Source organism: Mandrillus leucophaeus, unplaced genomic scaffold (genome assembly GCF_000951045.1).
Source record: "Mandrillus leucophaeus isolate KB7577 unplaced genomic scaffold, Mleu.le_1.0 Scaffold262, whole genome shotgun sequence".
Lineage (NCBI taxonomy): Eukaryota > Metazoa > Chordata > Mammalia > Primates > Cercopithecidae > Mandrillus > Mandrillus leucophaeus.
This window is the reverse complement of record NW_012102721.1, coordinates 1750197-1766809: the sequence shown is the minus strand read 5'-3', so window position 1 is coordinate 1766809 and position 16613 is coordinate 1750197. Positions and strand designations below refer to the sequence as shown.

General features: G+C 39.2%; 1 protein-coding gene across 1 annotated transcript in view; it reads left to right on the top strand.

Annotated features, from left to right (window-relative positions):
- The first annotated feature begins 4281 nt into the window (after positions 1–4281).
- BRWD1 (bromodomain and WD repeat domain containing 1) overlaps positions 4282–16613 on the top strand; it is a 119322-nt gene continuing 106990 nt past the window's right edge. The window contains exons 1-4 of the mRNA XM_011984167.1: positions 4282–4427; positions 6481–6579; positions 6935–7095; positions 8504–8725. Coding sequence (XP_011839557.1) covers positions 4340–4427; positions 6481–6579; positions 6935–7095; positions 8504–8725 — 570 coding nt within the window. The 5' untranslated portion in view covers positions 4282–4339. The remainder of the gene's footprint in view (positions 4428–6480; positions 6580–6934; positions 7096–8503; positions 8726–16613) is intronic.

Below are 16613 nucleotides of genomic sequence, written 5' to 3'. Positions count from 1 at the left end.
GTTTCAATATACATTACCAGTATACATTAAATTAGTTCCTTTACCACTTCCCAAATAAATGAAGTTATAACTGTTAGTTGTCACCATCTTGTAATAATTATTGAGCTAGTAATCATTTTTTTTGAGACGGAGTCTCACTCTGTTGTGCAGGGTGGAGTGTGATGGTGTGATCTCGGCTCACTGCAACCTTTGTCTTCTGGATTCAAGTGATTCTCCTGCCTCAGCCTCCCAAGTAGCTGGAATTGCAGGAGCATGCCACCACACCCAGCTATTTTCTGTATTTTTAGTAGAGATGAGGTTTTGCCATGTTGCCCAGGCTGGTGTTGGACTCCTGGCCTCAAGTGATCCGCCTGCCTGGCCTTACTAATTTTTTTTTTTTTTTTTTTTTTTAAAGACGGGATCTCACTCTGTCGCCTAGGCATGAGTGCAGTGGTGCGACCTCCGATCACTGCAACTTTCACCTCCCAGATTCAAGTGATTCTTGTGCCTCAGCCTCCCAAGTAGCTGGGATTACAGGCATGTGGCACCATGTCTGGCTAATTTTTGTATTTTTAGTAGAGGTGGGGTTTCACCATGGTAGCAAGCTGGCCTTGAACTCCTGATCTCAGGTGATCCGCCCACCTCGGCTTTCCAAAGTGCTGGAATTACAAGTCTGAGCTGCTGCTCTCAGCCTGGCCTTACTTCATGTATTATAAAAATTTCAAGATGTTATTAATGTTGTTTTAAAGTCAATATTCATTTGCTTACCTACCTATACATCTTTTCTGGTATTTTAAATTTCTTCCTCCAGTTCCGTGGGACCTATTTGTGGTAATTTTTATTCTGTCTGCAGAACTTACTTTGTTATTTCTTTTAATGAAGGTTTGGCTGGGCTTGGTGGCTCACGCCTGTAATCCCAGCACTTTGGGAGGCCGAGGCGGGTGGATCATCTGAGTCAGGAGTTCAAGACCAGCCTGACCAACATGGTGAAACCACTTCTCTACAAAAATACAAAAATTAGCTGGGTGTGGTGGCGTGTGCTTGTAATCCCAGCTACTTGGGAGGCTGAGGCAGGAGAATTGCTTCAACCTGGGAGGTGGAAGTTGCAGTGATCCAGGATTGGGGCCACTGCACTCCAGCCTGGGCAACGGAGCAAGACTGTCTCCAAAACAAAAAAAAACACACACACACAAAGGTTTATTGACAGTGACTTCAGTAGCTATGGAATTCTGGTTCGGAGTCTTTTTTTTTTTTTTTTTTTAGCACATTAAAGATGTCCTACTGCCTTATGCCTTCCTTAATGTTGAAAATTTAGCAGTCTTGTTATTGCTCCTTTGAAAATAATGTTTTTTTGGTCTGGTTGCTTTTAAGATTTTTATTTGTCTTTGATTTTCAGCAGTTTTACTATGTTGTCCTGTAGTCGTGATCTATTGTCATATAACAAATTACCCCAACATTTAGCTGCTTAAAACTACACTGATTTGTTATTATCTGCCAGTTCCTGTAAGTCAGTGGTCCAGACACAGCTCAAATGGGTTCTCTGTCTCCTTTTCTCTGAAGGTGCAGTCAATGTTGGCAGAGCTGGGGTTTTAGCTGAAGGCTTGACGGGGGAGGAATAGGCTTCCAAGCTCATGTAGTTTTGGCAGGATTCAGTTCCTGGAGGGTTGTTTGACTGAGGGCCTCAGTTTCTACCTGACTATTGGCCACCCTCAGTTTCTCGCCCTTTTGGTCTTTTCAGTGTGGTAGCTTGAGTTATCAAAAGATGAAAGCTGACAAGGCAGTAGAGTCTTAGCAAGAGGGAAGTCACAATTGTAACATAATCATAGAAGTAGTATCCTCTCGATGTTACTGTATTCAGAAGTAACTGAGGGGAGGGTATTTCACAAGTCTGTGAGTATCAAGAGTTTTGGGCACTATTAGAGGGCATGTCAGAAGCTGCCTTTCACATGTGCACCTAGGTGGTTTTCTTTGCATTTATTTTGCTTAGGTTCTCTGAGCTTTTTGAATAAGTGGTATGATATCAAATAGTTTAATGTATACTTAAAAGTCCCAAGTGGAAAGGACAGAGGGGAGAAGTAGTTTGAAGAAATAACAACTAAGCATTTTTGAACATCTGGGCCATCTTTAGGTCTGCTTCTATTGACCATTTCCCCTCTTGACCATGGATCACACACATATCTAGCTTTGTTGTGTATCTCATCAGTTTTTGAGGTATGCTGTAACTTTTTGTGTAAAAAGAGTAGAGGCTGCAGTAATGTATTTACCCCTGGTAAAGAGGTGCGCTTTTCTCAAGCAGTTAGTGTGTGAGACAGGGTCAGTCTAATTTGTAATTGATCATCTCTGAGCTTTGTTAAATTCAGTTAATCACCGGCTTTGCATGCTTTGAGGGTGGCATCAAGACTTTCCCTTCCAGCAGAGTTTGACATTTGGCCCTCGTGAAATTCCTGAGGTGTCTTATTTTTTATATCGGAGTTGCCACCTTTCCAAACTTTGTGAGGTCTTGTTCTACTTTGTACCTGACTGCCAACTTTTTAGGTTGCTACAGAGTTCGCTCTGCTTTGTGGTCCTGCTCTAGGCTTTCCGTGTCAGAAGACATCATTCTCCACCCTGTTGTTCTATCTCTAGCCTTAGGAGGGCCTCTGCAGTGCATTTGGAATGTAAGGTTTCTTCCAGGGCTGCCCTGGCTTTAGTGTTTGGGCCCTATGCAGTTGGTGAAGGCCTATGGGAAAAAATTGTGGTAGGTGTGCAGACTCACTGTAGCTGAAGCTCCTTAGGATTCTGATCAGTCATGCTGGCTACAAGTGGTCATTAAGTTTGTTAGAGGTTTGAGTGGTTTTTTCTTATTCTTGTCTGAGGTCAGTTCTTCCTGCCTCTCTGCTAGGGATGAAAGCAGCTATGAGTCCCTTTTCTTTAACTTTATTTATTTTTGAGATGGAGTTTCACTCTTGTTGCCCAGGCTGTGAGTGCTATGGCATGGTCTTGGCTCACTGCAACCTCCGCCTCCCAGGTTCAAGTGATTTCATACCTCAGCCTGCTAAGTAGCTGGGATTACAGGCGCCCACCACCACACCCAGCTACTTTTTGTGTTTTTTCTTTTTAGTAGAGATGGAGTTTCACCATTTCTGCCAGGCTGGTCTTGAACTCTTGACCTCCAGTGATCCATCCGCCTCGGCCTCCCAAAGTGTTGGGATTACAAGCGTGAGCCACCACGCCCGGCCTGAGTCCCTTTTCTGTTCCCAGAAAAGCTTGTGCTTTCTGGGATTAGTTAATATAGACTTTCCTTTGTTTTTTCAGCTGTGTTGGGTTTATACATTTTTTAAAGTTTATCCAGCTTGTTCTCATTGTAGAGATGAGAGCGATATCTTTTATCTTTTACATTGGAGTAAATAAATGATTATTTTTCATTTAAAATTATGAGAGACATGTAATTGTCTATAGTCATCCATAGGTATATCTACTTTTGGTTCCTGGCACGTAGTTGGCTGTCAATACTTACTGAAAGAATTAATGTTTTTTACTGCCTAGTGTATTGTTGAGAACCACTTATCCATGATTTAGATACTAATTGATGTCTTGTATGATCTTTGATATCTTAACATCTCTCTCAAAGATGTGTGCTTCGCTTACAGGCCAGTTAGCATAATTTTTTTTTTTTTTTTTTGAGACGGAGTTTTGTTGTTGTTGCCCAGGCTAGAGTGCAATGGCATGATCCTGGCTCACTGCACCGTCCACCTCCTGGGTTCAAGTGATTCTCCTGCCTCAGCCTCCCAAGTAGCTGGGAATACAGGCGTGCACCACCATGCCTGGCTAATTTTGTATTTTTAGTAGAGATGGGGTTTCACCATGTTGGTCAGGTGGGTCTCAAACTCCTGACCTCAAGTGATCCACCTGCCTTGGCCTTCCAAAGTGCTTAGATTACAGGTATGAGTCACCGTGCCCGGCCCCGTTAGCGCAATTTTGAATAAAGTCTTGATTTCAAGTCTTGAAATTAGGTTTTGTTAGCTCTGCAACCTTTGTTCTTTTTCAAAGGTGCTTTGCCAGGTCATTTGCATGTAAATTTTAGAACAAAATTGTCAATTTCTACAAAAAAAATCTGGAGTTTTGAGTGTTACAGGTTTGAATCTGTAGATCAAATCTGTAGATCAGCTTACTGCTTATTTAAGTCGTCTTTAATTTCTCTCAGCATGTTTTACAGTTTTCAGTTTATGCTTTTCACATTTTGCCAGACTTATCCCTAAGTATTTAATAGTTTTTGATATTATTAAACTGTTGTCATTAAAACTTGCTCTCCAACTAGGTCTTGTCCAATAAGCATGTGGCTCCTGATCATCTGTTGCAAATCTGCCAGCGCATCGGTCCTATGTTGGATAAAGAAATTCCACCCAGTATTTCAAGAGTCACTTCTTTACTTGGTGCAGGAAGGCAGTCTTTGCTACGTACAGCAAAAGGTACCTTAATTTGAAGAAGTGTTCTGCTTTGTATTAATAGCCTAATAATGATTATAATTGTGAAGTAATGTAAGCATTGTGGAAGAAAGGTGATAATGTAACTATAAATCATGCTGTGGACTATAAAATTCTCTGCGTTTAGCATAGAACATTGAATTTTATTACATAAGTGTTTAATGGGTCCTTCTGCATTAAAAAGTTGATAAAGATATAGATGTTAAGCTAAAAAGCTTGAATTTATTCTGAGATGTTGTTTGAGGTTTTATCAATGTGAGTTCTTAATTTTCCATTTTGTAGCTCACTCATAACTTCATTGAATGTAACTGTATGTGTCTAATAAACTCTTTAAATGCTAGAAGTATTTCATTTGATATTTAGTTTCTGAAAGCCCTTTGTTATAAAGGGAAGTGATTTTCTAAATTTGGTAGCAGCTTGAAAACAAGCACCAAAAATGTAAAATTGCATGGTTCTTTTTTTACTAATTTAATTTTTTTGCAAAGTTATGTGCTAGCAAAATGTTTGAAATTGCTATTCTTTTTCTGTTAGCTTGGTATATATGACTCAGACTAAGTATATGTATGTGATATAATCTATGTGTACATGTGGCTAAACTGCTAATGGGCAAAGATTGTTGGTTCTTCTGATCCTGAGTATACATCAAGTTCATCCCATGATTATTTTTTATTACGAGCTATTGCTGATGTGATGCTATCTCTTAGATGCACCACCAGTATAAAGCTTAACTGAGAAAGAACACCCCTCCCTCTTAGTTCCATGCCAGACTGGTTTGTTAGGTTTAGTTGTTTCTTAGTGCTCTAGCCATGTCACCCTGTGGCACTAATCAGGAAACTGTTTATATTCTTCCTCTTCTGTGTCCCTATTCACTTTGTAATTAGCTGGTTATATGGTAGTTAATTGGTAGCCTGTTTTCCTTTGTTTTCTTTACTTGTGTCAAGCTCCATGTTGTTGTTTTGTGATGAGCAGTGATTTAGAACTGGCCAGACCTTAGAAGAGTCTTCAGCAAGCTGCCCTAGGGTAGGGGCATATTCTCTATTTGTTTTGTACTGGTACCCCAAGAGGATGCCTTGTAACTGCTCTTTGGTCATGATAGTGGAAATGAATCCGTTCATGTAAAATGCAATATGCCTGTTAGTTTGGGGCACCCGAGGCTCAGTAGAGGTTTAGTATGATGCCTTCCCTTTCTTCTCTGAGTTATGAAGAAACTAATTTCTGGCACAGTGTGACTGCTTAAAACCCTATGTTCTGCTATCTCCTATAGAGGAGAGCAGACATTTTTTTCTTAGTGCATTTGCTGGTAGGTCAAGGAGGGATGGACTTTGAATTAGTGTTCAGAGTCACAGATCCTGCATATGTGCTCTTCAGTAGAGGATTTTCTGTGATCCTAAAATGAAGGGAAAGCTATGTGATTTATCAGTATTTCCTAAAGAGAGAGACTAAAGTCATGGCAGTATTGGCCAAATTAATTTTAAAACTGAACAAGTCATGAATTTTCATATAAATCAAAGAACTTTTTCCTTATAAAAGCTTCCATTTTTGAAAAGTTGGATCAGTTGTAAGACCTTTTATCTTTAGTATTGTATGATATAATTCTACATTGAAAAATAAACACTTGGCATGAAATGGGACTTGGAGTCAAGATCTGGTTTTCTGGTCCATCTTTACCAACCATTGCTGTGGATCTCTTTAAAGGCCCTAGAACCTTTGAGCCTCAGTTACCTCACTTGTAAATTGGCAAAAATACCTACCTCACAGGGTTGTTGTGAGGATTCAATGAGCTAATGTATGTTGAAAGCACTTTGTGAATTGTAAAGTGCTACACAAATGTTAGTTGTTGTTGCTGCTGTATCTGAGATGTCTTAATTTTCTTTTTCTTCAGAAATAGTCTAATAAACCTCCAGGGCTTTTCTGTTAAAGTATATTAGTTGGTAAAATGTTGAATAAACAGTTTATTACAATATACGTAAGTATTCTATAAAATCTTTCTTGGGGTTAACTTTCAAGATTTTATGTGTATCTAAAATTCATTTTAAAGACTGCAGGCACACAGTTTGGAAGGGCTCTGCCTTTGCTGCTCTTCATAGAGGAAGACCTCCTGAAATGCCAGTGAATTATGGTTCCCCACCAAATCTTGGTAAGTAAGGTTGGCCTTTGAGATGCTTGAAATATTTCTTTTTACATTTCTCAACAACCTTTATAAATGCTGTATTAAAATTTAAAAAGAAATACTGGTTGAAATGTTTTGATAGTAATAAGTATCAAATATCAAATTATTGTTTAATTACTAAAAATAAAGTTAATAAAAAAGAATCTTACTGTAGTAAGAAGTCTATTAGTGAATATAGAAGAATAGAATTGGGAAGAAATTGTGTCCTTAGGGTTTCTTGAACATAGATTTTTGTGACCCTCTAGAAATTGTTATTTGAGTTTTTCTTAGATTTTTCCATATTGGCTCTCCCTTAACCATTTTCATTGTTTTTATTTCCTAGTGGAGATACATCGAGGAAAACAACTCACAGGGTGTTCTACTTTTAGTACAGCATTTCCAGGAACTATGTATCAGCATATAAAAATGCACAGAAGGATTCTTGGACATCTGTCTGCTGTTTACTGTGTAGCATTTGATAGGACAGGACATAGAATCTTTACAGTGAGTTAACGTTTTAAACTTGATTTGGTATCATCTAGAGTACTTCAGTGTGCTTCAGAATCATCTGGCAAATCTTACAAAATATGTAGTTTCTGTTTCCCATCCTCAGAGATTTTGACTCAGTAGGTATGGTGTGGGTCTCATGAATTCGTATTTTTAATAAGTGCGTCAGCTGAAGATAGTCAGGACTCTGTGCTGTTTTGAGATACAGTGATTTAGAGTAGTGGTTCTTAAATGTGGTATTTAAGGATGCTTAAAAATAGACATACCTAATACTTTCCCTCTAGCACATTCTAGACTTACTGAATTAGATTACATTGTAATTAAATATATGTATTAACTGTAAACCCCCCAAAATAAAAAGCTCCTCAGACCTCTACAAGTGATTCATGGTCACATTAACCACTGGTTCAGGAAAGTGGGTTGATTATAAAATAACCCATTAGTGTTCAAGTAAGTATTAAAAACCTATCTGAAAAAATTTGGAATTTATCATTTTAATGTTTTAAGGGTAAATTAGGATAGGTGAGAAGTTTAACTTTGATTTTGCAGGTGTACAATTCAAGAGTAGATAATCAAGTGTTTCTTGAATGAATGGGTGCTGGCTAGTACTGTAAACTTGAGACTGTGTTGTTTGTGAGGAGGCTGTTCCCACCATTTTTGTTTGTTTTTGGGATTGCCACTTAGTCCTGTTTCTCACTATGAAGTATAGATCTGTTCCAACATTCATCACATTATTTAGCTTGGTGTGAATAGACTTTTCTTTTTTTGAGACGGAGTTTCGCTCTGTCGCCCAGGCTGGAGTGCAGTGGCGCAGTCTCGATTCACTGCAAGCTCTGCCTCCTGGGTTCTTGCCATTCTCCTGCCTCAGCCTCCCAAGTAGCTGGGACTACAGGCGCCAGCCACCACGCCCGGCTAATTTTTTGTATTTCTTAGTAGAGGTGAAGTTTCACTGCATTACCCAGGATGGTCTTGATCTCCTGACCTTGTGATCCGCCTGCATCGGCCTCCCAAAGTGTTGAGATTACAGGCGTGAGCCACTGCACCCGGCCTAGACTAACATTTTACCATTGTTAGTTGATATAAGAGAGCCATGAACTTTGAGTTGGACTTCTTACTTTGCAGAGAACTTGGGGGAAAATAGTATTGATAATGGAGTCTGACCCATAGAAATGATAACTTGGCAGTATTTTTGTGTGCACTTTCTTTGCCTTAAAGAAAAATACTGTTATTCCATAAGTGTTCTGACCGTAAGTCATAATTTATTACATAAATAACAAAGTATTCTATAATTGGAAAGAGAGAAGTTAAAGATAGTTAATTTGGATGGCATATAAAAGGTATTCTTTTAATATCATTTAAAAGATTTGCTGTACTAACATTAATTTTTGGATATCTTTTTTCTTAGGGTTCAGATGATTGTTTGGTAAAGATTTGGTCAACACATAATGGCCGCTTGTTATCTACATTAAGAGGTCATTCTGCAGAAATTTCAGATATGGCAGTGAACTATGAGAATACAATGATTGCCGCGGGGAGCTGTGATAAAATTATTAGAGTGTGGTGCTTGCGAACTTGTGCCCCGGTTGCTGTGCTCCAAGGACATACAGGATCAATTACATCTTTACAGGTAAACTTTTAGCTTAGTGGGCACATTCCTATATATATTTTCACCTTTTTCTTTAAAACAGTTTCTTTGGAATTGAGAAGTAGTAAGATGTGTATTAGTAACTATATATTTTAAGTAAGAGAAATGATAATTCATACTTCCACAAATCATGGAAGGCTGATGAAATGAAGATCTAATGCATATTTACATGAAGGCTTATTGATATTTTGGGGTTTATGGTTGAACTGGATGACTGTCAGTTGCAAACTGGTGATAGATTGTTTTTCAACTTTAAAACTTGTGGATTTTGCTAAGGTGGTTTTGTTTTTTGTTTTTTGTTTTTTGTTTTTTTTTTTTGAGACTGAGTCTTGCTCTGTTGCCCAGGCTGGAGTGCAGTGGCGCGATCTCAGCTCGCTGCAACCTCTGCCTCCCGGGTTCAAGCGATTCTTGTGCCTCAGCCTCCCAAATAGCTGGGATTACAGGTGTCTACCACCATACCTGGCTAATTTTTGTATTTTTAGTAGAGATGGGGTTTCACCATGTTGGGCAGGCTGGTCTCAAACTCCTGACCTCAAGTGACCTGCCTGGCTTAGCCTCTCTAAATGCTGGGATGACAGGCAGGAGCCACCGCGCCTGGCCGCTTTGTTGATTTAATGTGCCTAAATATTTAAAGTTTTTTTCCACGATAAGCAGAGGATAATTTTGAACCTATACAGAGTAGACAGAATAGTATAAACTCCTATGTATCTGTCAACCCATGGCCAGTTCTTTCCTAACTGCCTCATCTTGTACCTAAAGCAAATCTTAGATTTTATATCATTTCTTCTGCAAATGTTTCATTCTGTATTTCTAAAAGATAAGGATTCCTCTTCCCCCCTTTTTTCATAGCAACTGTTATGGGAGGAAAAGATTCCTTTTTAAAACAACTACAACACTATTATCACACTATTTATTGATGTTCAAGTTTCCAGTTGTCTCGTAAGTGGTATTTTGTTTAGGTTGTTTGAATCAGGAGCAAAACAAAGCCTGCATGTTACAATTGGTTGCTATAGACTAAAGAAACTTAAAATATGAATTTTACCTACCTATGCAGTTAAAAAAAATTATCTTGCAGTTTCTCTGTTGAAGGACCTGGGTTATCTATAGTTTCCCCACAGTTTGGATGTTGCCAGTTGTATCCTATTGGAGTAGTTTAATATGTTCCTCTGTATTTCTATTAAGTTGGTTATTGGATCTAGAGCAGTGGTTCTCTTTAATGTGCATGAGAATCACCTGGAGGGCTTGATTAAAACTTTGTAGGCACTACCCCCAAAGTTTCTGATTCAAAATGTCTGGGGTGGGGGTATGGGAATTTCATCACTGATAGAAAATTGATCACATTGAGGTGTAAGTTCTTCCATCAGAAGGCACAAAATGTCTAGTGTTTCTCTGTATTCCTCACTGATGATCGTTGCCTTACATCCATTAGTTGTTAGGGACAGAAAATGTTGCTCTTACTAGTGCAGGGTTCTTGGCTCTCAGTGTAACAGAAATTAATAGGAGGCTGGGCAGACTTCCCAGACAAGATTTATTAAGACTTATGCCGAGACTTATTAAGACTTGTGCCTAGCAGTGGCACATGCCTGTAATCCCAGCACTTTAGGAAGGCTGAGGTGGGAGGATCACTTGAGCTCACAGGTTTGAGACCTGGCCTGGGCAACATAGCGAGACACTACCCCCAACCCCAGAAATAGTTTGGCAAGGTGGCACACGCCTGTAGTCTCAGTACCCTGAGGTTGAGGGAGGATTGCTTGAGCCAGGAGGTTGAGGCTGCAGTGAGCCATGATCGCACCAGTACATTTCAGTCTGGGTGACAAAGTGAGACTGTCTCAAAAAAAAAAAAAAAGAAACTTATGCCTGAAACATTGGGAATAAGTGAGACAGTGAAGGAAGAAGGGTCCTCTGGCTGGCTCCCCAGGGGAATGCCTTGCCATGTCTTAAGGAGGGTGATGTGCAAAACTCATGAAGTAGGTGAACGTTATTACATGTGTGGGGTGGAGCGCAGGGTGTGCAGATGTACTAAAGAATCATGCTAACACATATGTCGCATGATGAGAGGGGGAGATAAGCCCCTCTAGGTGAAGGTTTTAGTATTACAATGAGGCTCAGGGTTAGCATTGGTCCTTCTCCTGGCCTTGTGCACATATGGGCAATAGAGTTAACTCTCCCGAGTAGGATTCATGGCGGAATGCTGCTTGTTTTAGTTTTTTTAGACAGCTTACAAGGTCTGGTCAGTGAGTATGGGCCAGTGGGGATGGTGCTGAAATGGTGGTCAGTGGTCACGTATGGAGAAACATGTTAGTGGGGGTGGGCCAAGTCCTGTCCCTACTACATGGTTTCAGTGCTTTTCTATCATTTTTTGAAACTTACGTTTGGTTAGGCTGAAGTAAATTGTTAGATGATTTGTAAGGCTTTTATTTTGTTTTGATTTATAAGACTTTTAAAGGCACATTGGTGTCTCTCATTAGAATTTGGTTAAAACTGGTGGTGGTTCAGTTTTTTTATGCACATTCACCTAGGCTATATATTAGTGGTCACTTAAATGGATTTGGTGTGAACTTTTGTGATAAAAAGTGACTTTTGTTCTCTTCTAGTTAATATTCTCAAAGAAAAGAGAGTGAGTAGCTATTATGGGATGAAGATAGTTATAATTGAGATAGTGGTTTTTGTTTTTCGTGTTTTTTTTTGGCCCAGGCGGAGTGCCGTGGTGTGATCATGGCTCATTGTAACCTCAGCCTGGGGTCAAGGTCTGCCCATCTCAACCTCTCAAGTAGCTAGGACCACAGGTGTGTGCTACCAACCCCAGCTGTTTACAGTTTTTATAGGGATGGAATCTAGCCATGGTGTCCAGGCTGTTCTTGAATTCCTAGGATCAAGCAGTCCTTTTTCCTCCACCTCCCAAAATGCTGGAATTACAAGCCTGAGCCACCTTGCCTTGCTGAGATAGTGTTTTATTTTGGAAGTTTAAGCAAGACTTTTGGTTTGTCTACATGTAGTTAAGAAGTATATTGTTTTCTGGAAGATTTTATAGTTTGAAAATCAAATTCTTGCTAGGTTTCACCGTTAACATTTTATAGTTTGATATGAATGTATTGACAATATAGCAGCAAATAAGAACATTTATACTTTGAGAGGGTGCCTGTCTTAAAATCATCTTGGAATTCTTTGAAAGTGGAGTTCTAATCTTCCCTGAAATGATTCTTCTTGTAGTGGGGGCTCACGTGCGTTTATTGCTTACTGAGTATATCTGAACAATCTACTTGGTTAGTAGTACTTTTTTTTTTTTTGAGACGGAGTCTCACTCTGTTGCCCAGGCTGGAGTGCAGTGGCACGATCTCAGCTCACTGCAACCTCTGCCTCATGGGTTCAAGCGTTTCTTTTGCCTCAGCCTCCTGAGTAGCTGGGACTACAGGCACGTGCCACCATGCCTGGCTAATTTTTTGTGTTTTTAGTAGAGACGAGGTTTCACTGTGTTAGCCAGGATGGTCTCAATCTCCTGACCTTGTGATCCACCTGCCTTGACCTCCCAAAGTGCTGGGATTACAGGCGTGAGCTACAACACCCAAACTCAGTGGGTGATTTTAATAGCATCTGAACACAACTGATGAAACTGAAGAGAGAATTAGTGAAGTGGAGTTGAGGTCGGAAGAAAATAAATAGAACCAAATACAATGAGTAATCATTGCAGCCTTAGGGAAAATTAGAGGAGTAGTAAGAAGACTGATTGCTAGCTTCTTAATATAATGGAAGTTGATAGACAAGTAATATTTTTAAATTGCTAATAGAAAATGCCAGTCAATAATTCTGAGCCTATTAAAATATATCATTGAGGAATGAAAGTGTATTAAGTGCATGTTTAGACACTGAGAATTTCTTAGCAATCGAACAACATTAAAGGGAATTCTAAATAATATTCTTTTTTTCTTTTTTGAGACGGAGTCTCGCTCTGTCACTCAGGCTGGAGTGCAGTGGCGCGATCTCGGCTCACTGCAAGCTCTGCCTCCCAGGTTCACGCCATTCTCCTGCCTTAGCCTCCCAAGTAGCTGGGACTACAGGCGCCCGCCACCACGCCCGGCTAAGTTTTTGTATTTTTTAGTAGAGACAGGGTTTCATTGTGTCAGCCAGGATGGTCTGTATCTCCTGATCTTGTGATCCACCTGCCTTGGCCTCCCAGAGTGCTGGGATTACAGGCATGAGCCACCGCGCCAGCCCTAAATAATATTCTTTAGGCAGGGATGTGATCCCAAGTGGAAACTTGGAGATGCAAGAAGGAATGAAGACTTAAGAAAAAAAAAAAAGTGAATGTGTGGGTAAATGGAAATAAACATTGGCTGTATAAGATAAGTAAATTCTGGGCTTCAAAATACGTATGGAATTAAAGAATGAATAGTGTGTATATCAGGAGGAGGTAACTTCAATATTCTAAGATCTTTGCATTGTTCAAGAAGTGGAAAATAAAAAAATACAAATTTACATTAGACTTTAAGATGAAGATGCATTTTGAAATCTCTAGAATAACAGCCAAAAGTATAGCAAGAGATTGTATAACTACTAGACTTAATAGAGGTGGGGAGATATGTACTAATAAAGTAAAACAAGAAAGGAGAAAAAAAACAGTACTAAGATGATACTGCGTGGGATAGTAAATGTCAATATAAACATAATTATATTACTTGAAATACATTAAATGGGCTAAAGCAAGTCTCAACTGAAATAATTCTAAGTATATTCTCTGACAACAATGTAATTAAACAAGAAATTACTAACAGCCAAAATTAATAACAGATAATCCTCACTTTTTGTAAACTTTATGTATAGTTGACCCTCGAACAATATGGGTTTGAATTACATGGGTCGACATACATAGATTTTCTTCCACCTCTGTCACCCCTGAGATAGCAAGACCAACTCCTCTTATTCCTCCTCCTCCTCTTCAGCCTATTCCACATGAAGACAATGAGGATGAAGACCTTTAAGATGATCACTTCTACTTAATAGTAAATATATTTTCTCTTCCTTATGATTTTCTTGATAACTTTTTTTTCTAGCTTACTTTATTATTAGAATACCTTACATAAAACATATACAAAAATATGTGTTAATTGACTGTTCATGCAATTGGTAAGGCTTTATTAGTAAAGTTTTTTGGGAGTCAAAAGTTACATGTGGATTTTCAACTGCCTGGGAGGAGGTTGATACCCTAACCCCTGCGTTGTTCAAGGGTCAACTATACTTTTAAATAATCCATACGTCAAAGAAAAAAAATCACAATAGACATTTAAGAATATTTCGAACTGATTAATAATGAAAACCTTACAAATGAAAACTTGAGGGAGGTACTCTTTGGGAGTGAGCTTTGAAGGCAGTGCCCAGTGATTCTTGCCTCCTGGCACTCAGGCCAGTGTAGTCTCCTTGCTGAATAGGGTTGACCGGTGAACTTAAAAGATAATGAGAAAATGGCATAGTGTGACTTTCAGTGTTTCTGAAGTTACACTACACCATAATAAGATAGCTTTTGTCTTGTTCTCTTTAATCACTGCTTTTGGGGGAAGCCAGTTGTTAGGTAGATTGCACACTCAAACTGCCCTATGGAAAAGTCTTCATAGTAGTAACTGATGTCTTCTGCTGTAGTCATGTGAGTAAGTCATTTTGGAAGCATATCCCCATATTCCCAGTTAAGCCTTTATGTGACTGTGGCTCAGGTCGACATCTTGACTGCATCTTGCAGCCTCGAGACACTGAGCCAGACCTACCTAGCTAAGTTGCTGTTGAATTCTCGGCCCATAGAGACTATGGGATAATGAATATTTATTGTTGTCCAGTGCAGCTAAAAATTTTGGGGTAAGTTGTTTCATAACAGTATATCATTCTCCGCTGAAGTTGTGCTGAAGGGGAAATTTACACCCAATTGATGTATTAAAAAGAAGCTGAAATTCAGTGATCAACTGTATTTCTCAAGAAGTTAGAACAATAAACAAGAAGAAAGAAATTTTGAAGATAAGTGCAGAAATTAAGGACAGAAAAAATGTGCATAACAGCAAGGATCAGCAAAGCCAGAAGTTCTTTGAAAGGCTAAAAATACTGGTGAAAGACAGGTTGTTCAGGGAACAAAAAAGAAACTTGACAAATAACCATTATCAGATTTGAAAAAGGGGTATCACTACATATCCTTCAGATAATAAAAAGAGGATATTTTAAACAGCCTTATAAAGGAAAATTGAAGGTAATTACAGAGAAAACACCAAGACATAAAAAGAAAATCTGAATTGACTTGTAGCTATGAAATGCATTGTATCTGTAGTTAAACATTTTCTCTACCTACTTATTATTTAGGTAAAAAATGTTTGACCCTAATCTCCCGAGGAAGCAATCAGACAAATCCAAATTGAGAAACTGTGAAACAAATCTCTTATTCCTCAAATGTTTGGTTTCAAGAAAGAAAGATGGAGAGCTTTATTACAAGGAACCTCAGGAAAAGGGACAAATGTTAATATATGAGCCTTGATTTGGGTTCTGGATTTAGGAGAGAAAAAAGCTGTAAAGGATGCTTGAGAAATTTGGGAAATTTAAATATGGATTATATAATGTTTTATCAGTATTAAGTTTTTAAAGTATTGATAACTATGTTATAGTTATGTGGGAGAATGTCATTGTTAGGCAATACACACTAAGGATTTTAGGGCTGAAGTAATGTCTGTAAGGTAGATTTGGATGGTTCATGTCAGTATGATATCTACTTCAAGAAGCAAGTGTTGCAAACTGTTAGCCGTTGGTGAATCTTGATGACCAGTGTATGGGTGCTCATTGTACTATTACGACTTTTATTGAGATTAAAAATATTACAAAATTAAATATTTGCAGAAAATGAACACCATGCTATTACTACAACTGTTCATTTTTTTAAGTATTGCTAGCAAGAAAGAACAAAAATGGGCTGGGCGCAGTGGCTCACGCCTGTAATCCCAGCACTTTGGGAGGCTGAGGTGGGCGGATCATGAGGTCAGGAGTTTGAGACCAGCCTGACCAACATAGTGAAACCCCATCTGTACTAAACATACAAAAAATTAGCTGGGCGTGGTGGCGGACACTTGTAATCCCAGCTACTTGGGAGGCTGAGGCAGGAGAAGTGCTTGAAGCTGGGAGGCGGAGGTTGCAGTGAGCCGAGATCGTGCCACTACACTCCCCACCAGGCGACAGTGCGAGACTTCATCTCAAAAAACAAAAACAAAAACAAAAATACACAAATACTGGAAATAAAAAATTTTTATTTTCCAATAGTTTGATTGCCTACTTAAAATCCAAGAGAATTGAAAAATGCCTTGACAGGTTGCAGTGTATCTTGTGAAATAATAGCTGTTGAACTTAGGTAGTGATGATGGCTGCACAGCATTGTGCATGCACCAAATACCACTGAATTGTTGACTTTAAAATGGTTCATATGGTGTGTTTTATGTTACGTGAATTTTACCCCCCCAGGATGCATGAGTGAGCATACAGGAAAAGATTTTCATTTTAACAGTTAACAGGACAGCTAACTACCTTTGACGAATACATTTTATTTATTTATTTATTTATTTATTTATTTATTTATTTGATAGGAGTCTCGCTCTGTCACCCGGGCTGGAGTGCAGTGGCTGGATCTCAGCTTGCTGCAAGCTCCGCCTCCCGGGTTCACGCCATTCTCCTGCCTCAGCCTCCAAAGTAGCTGGGACTACAGGCGCCCGCCACCTCGCCCGGCTAGCTTTTTGTATTTTTCAGTAGAGACGGGGTTTCACCGTGTTAGCTAGGATGGTCTCGATCTCCTGACCTCGTGATCCGCCCGTCTCGGCCTCCCAAAGTGCTGGGATTACAGACTTGAGCCACCGCGCCC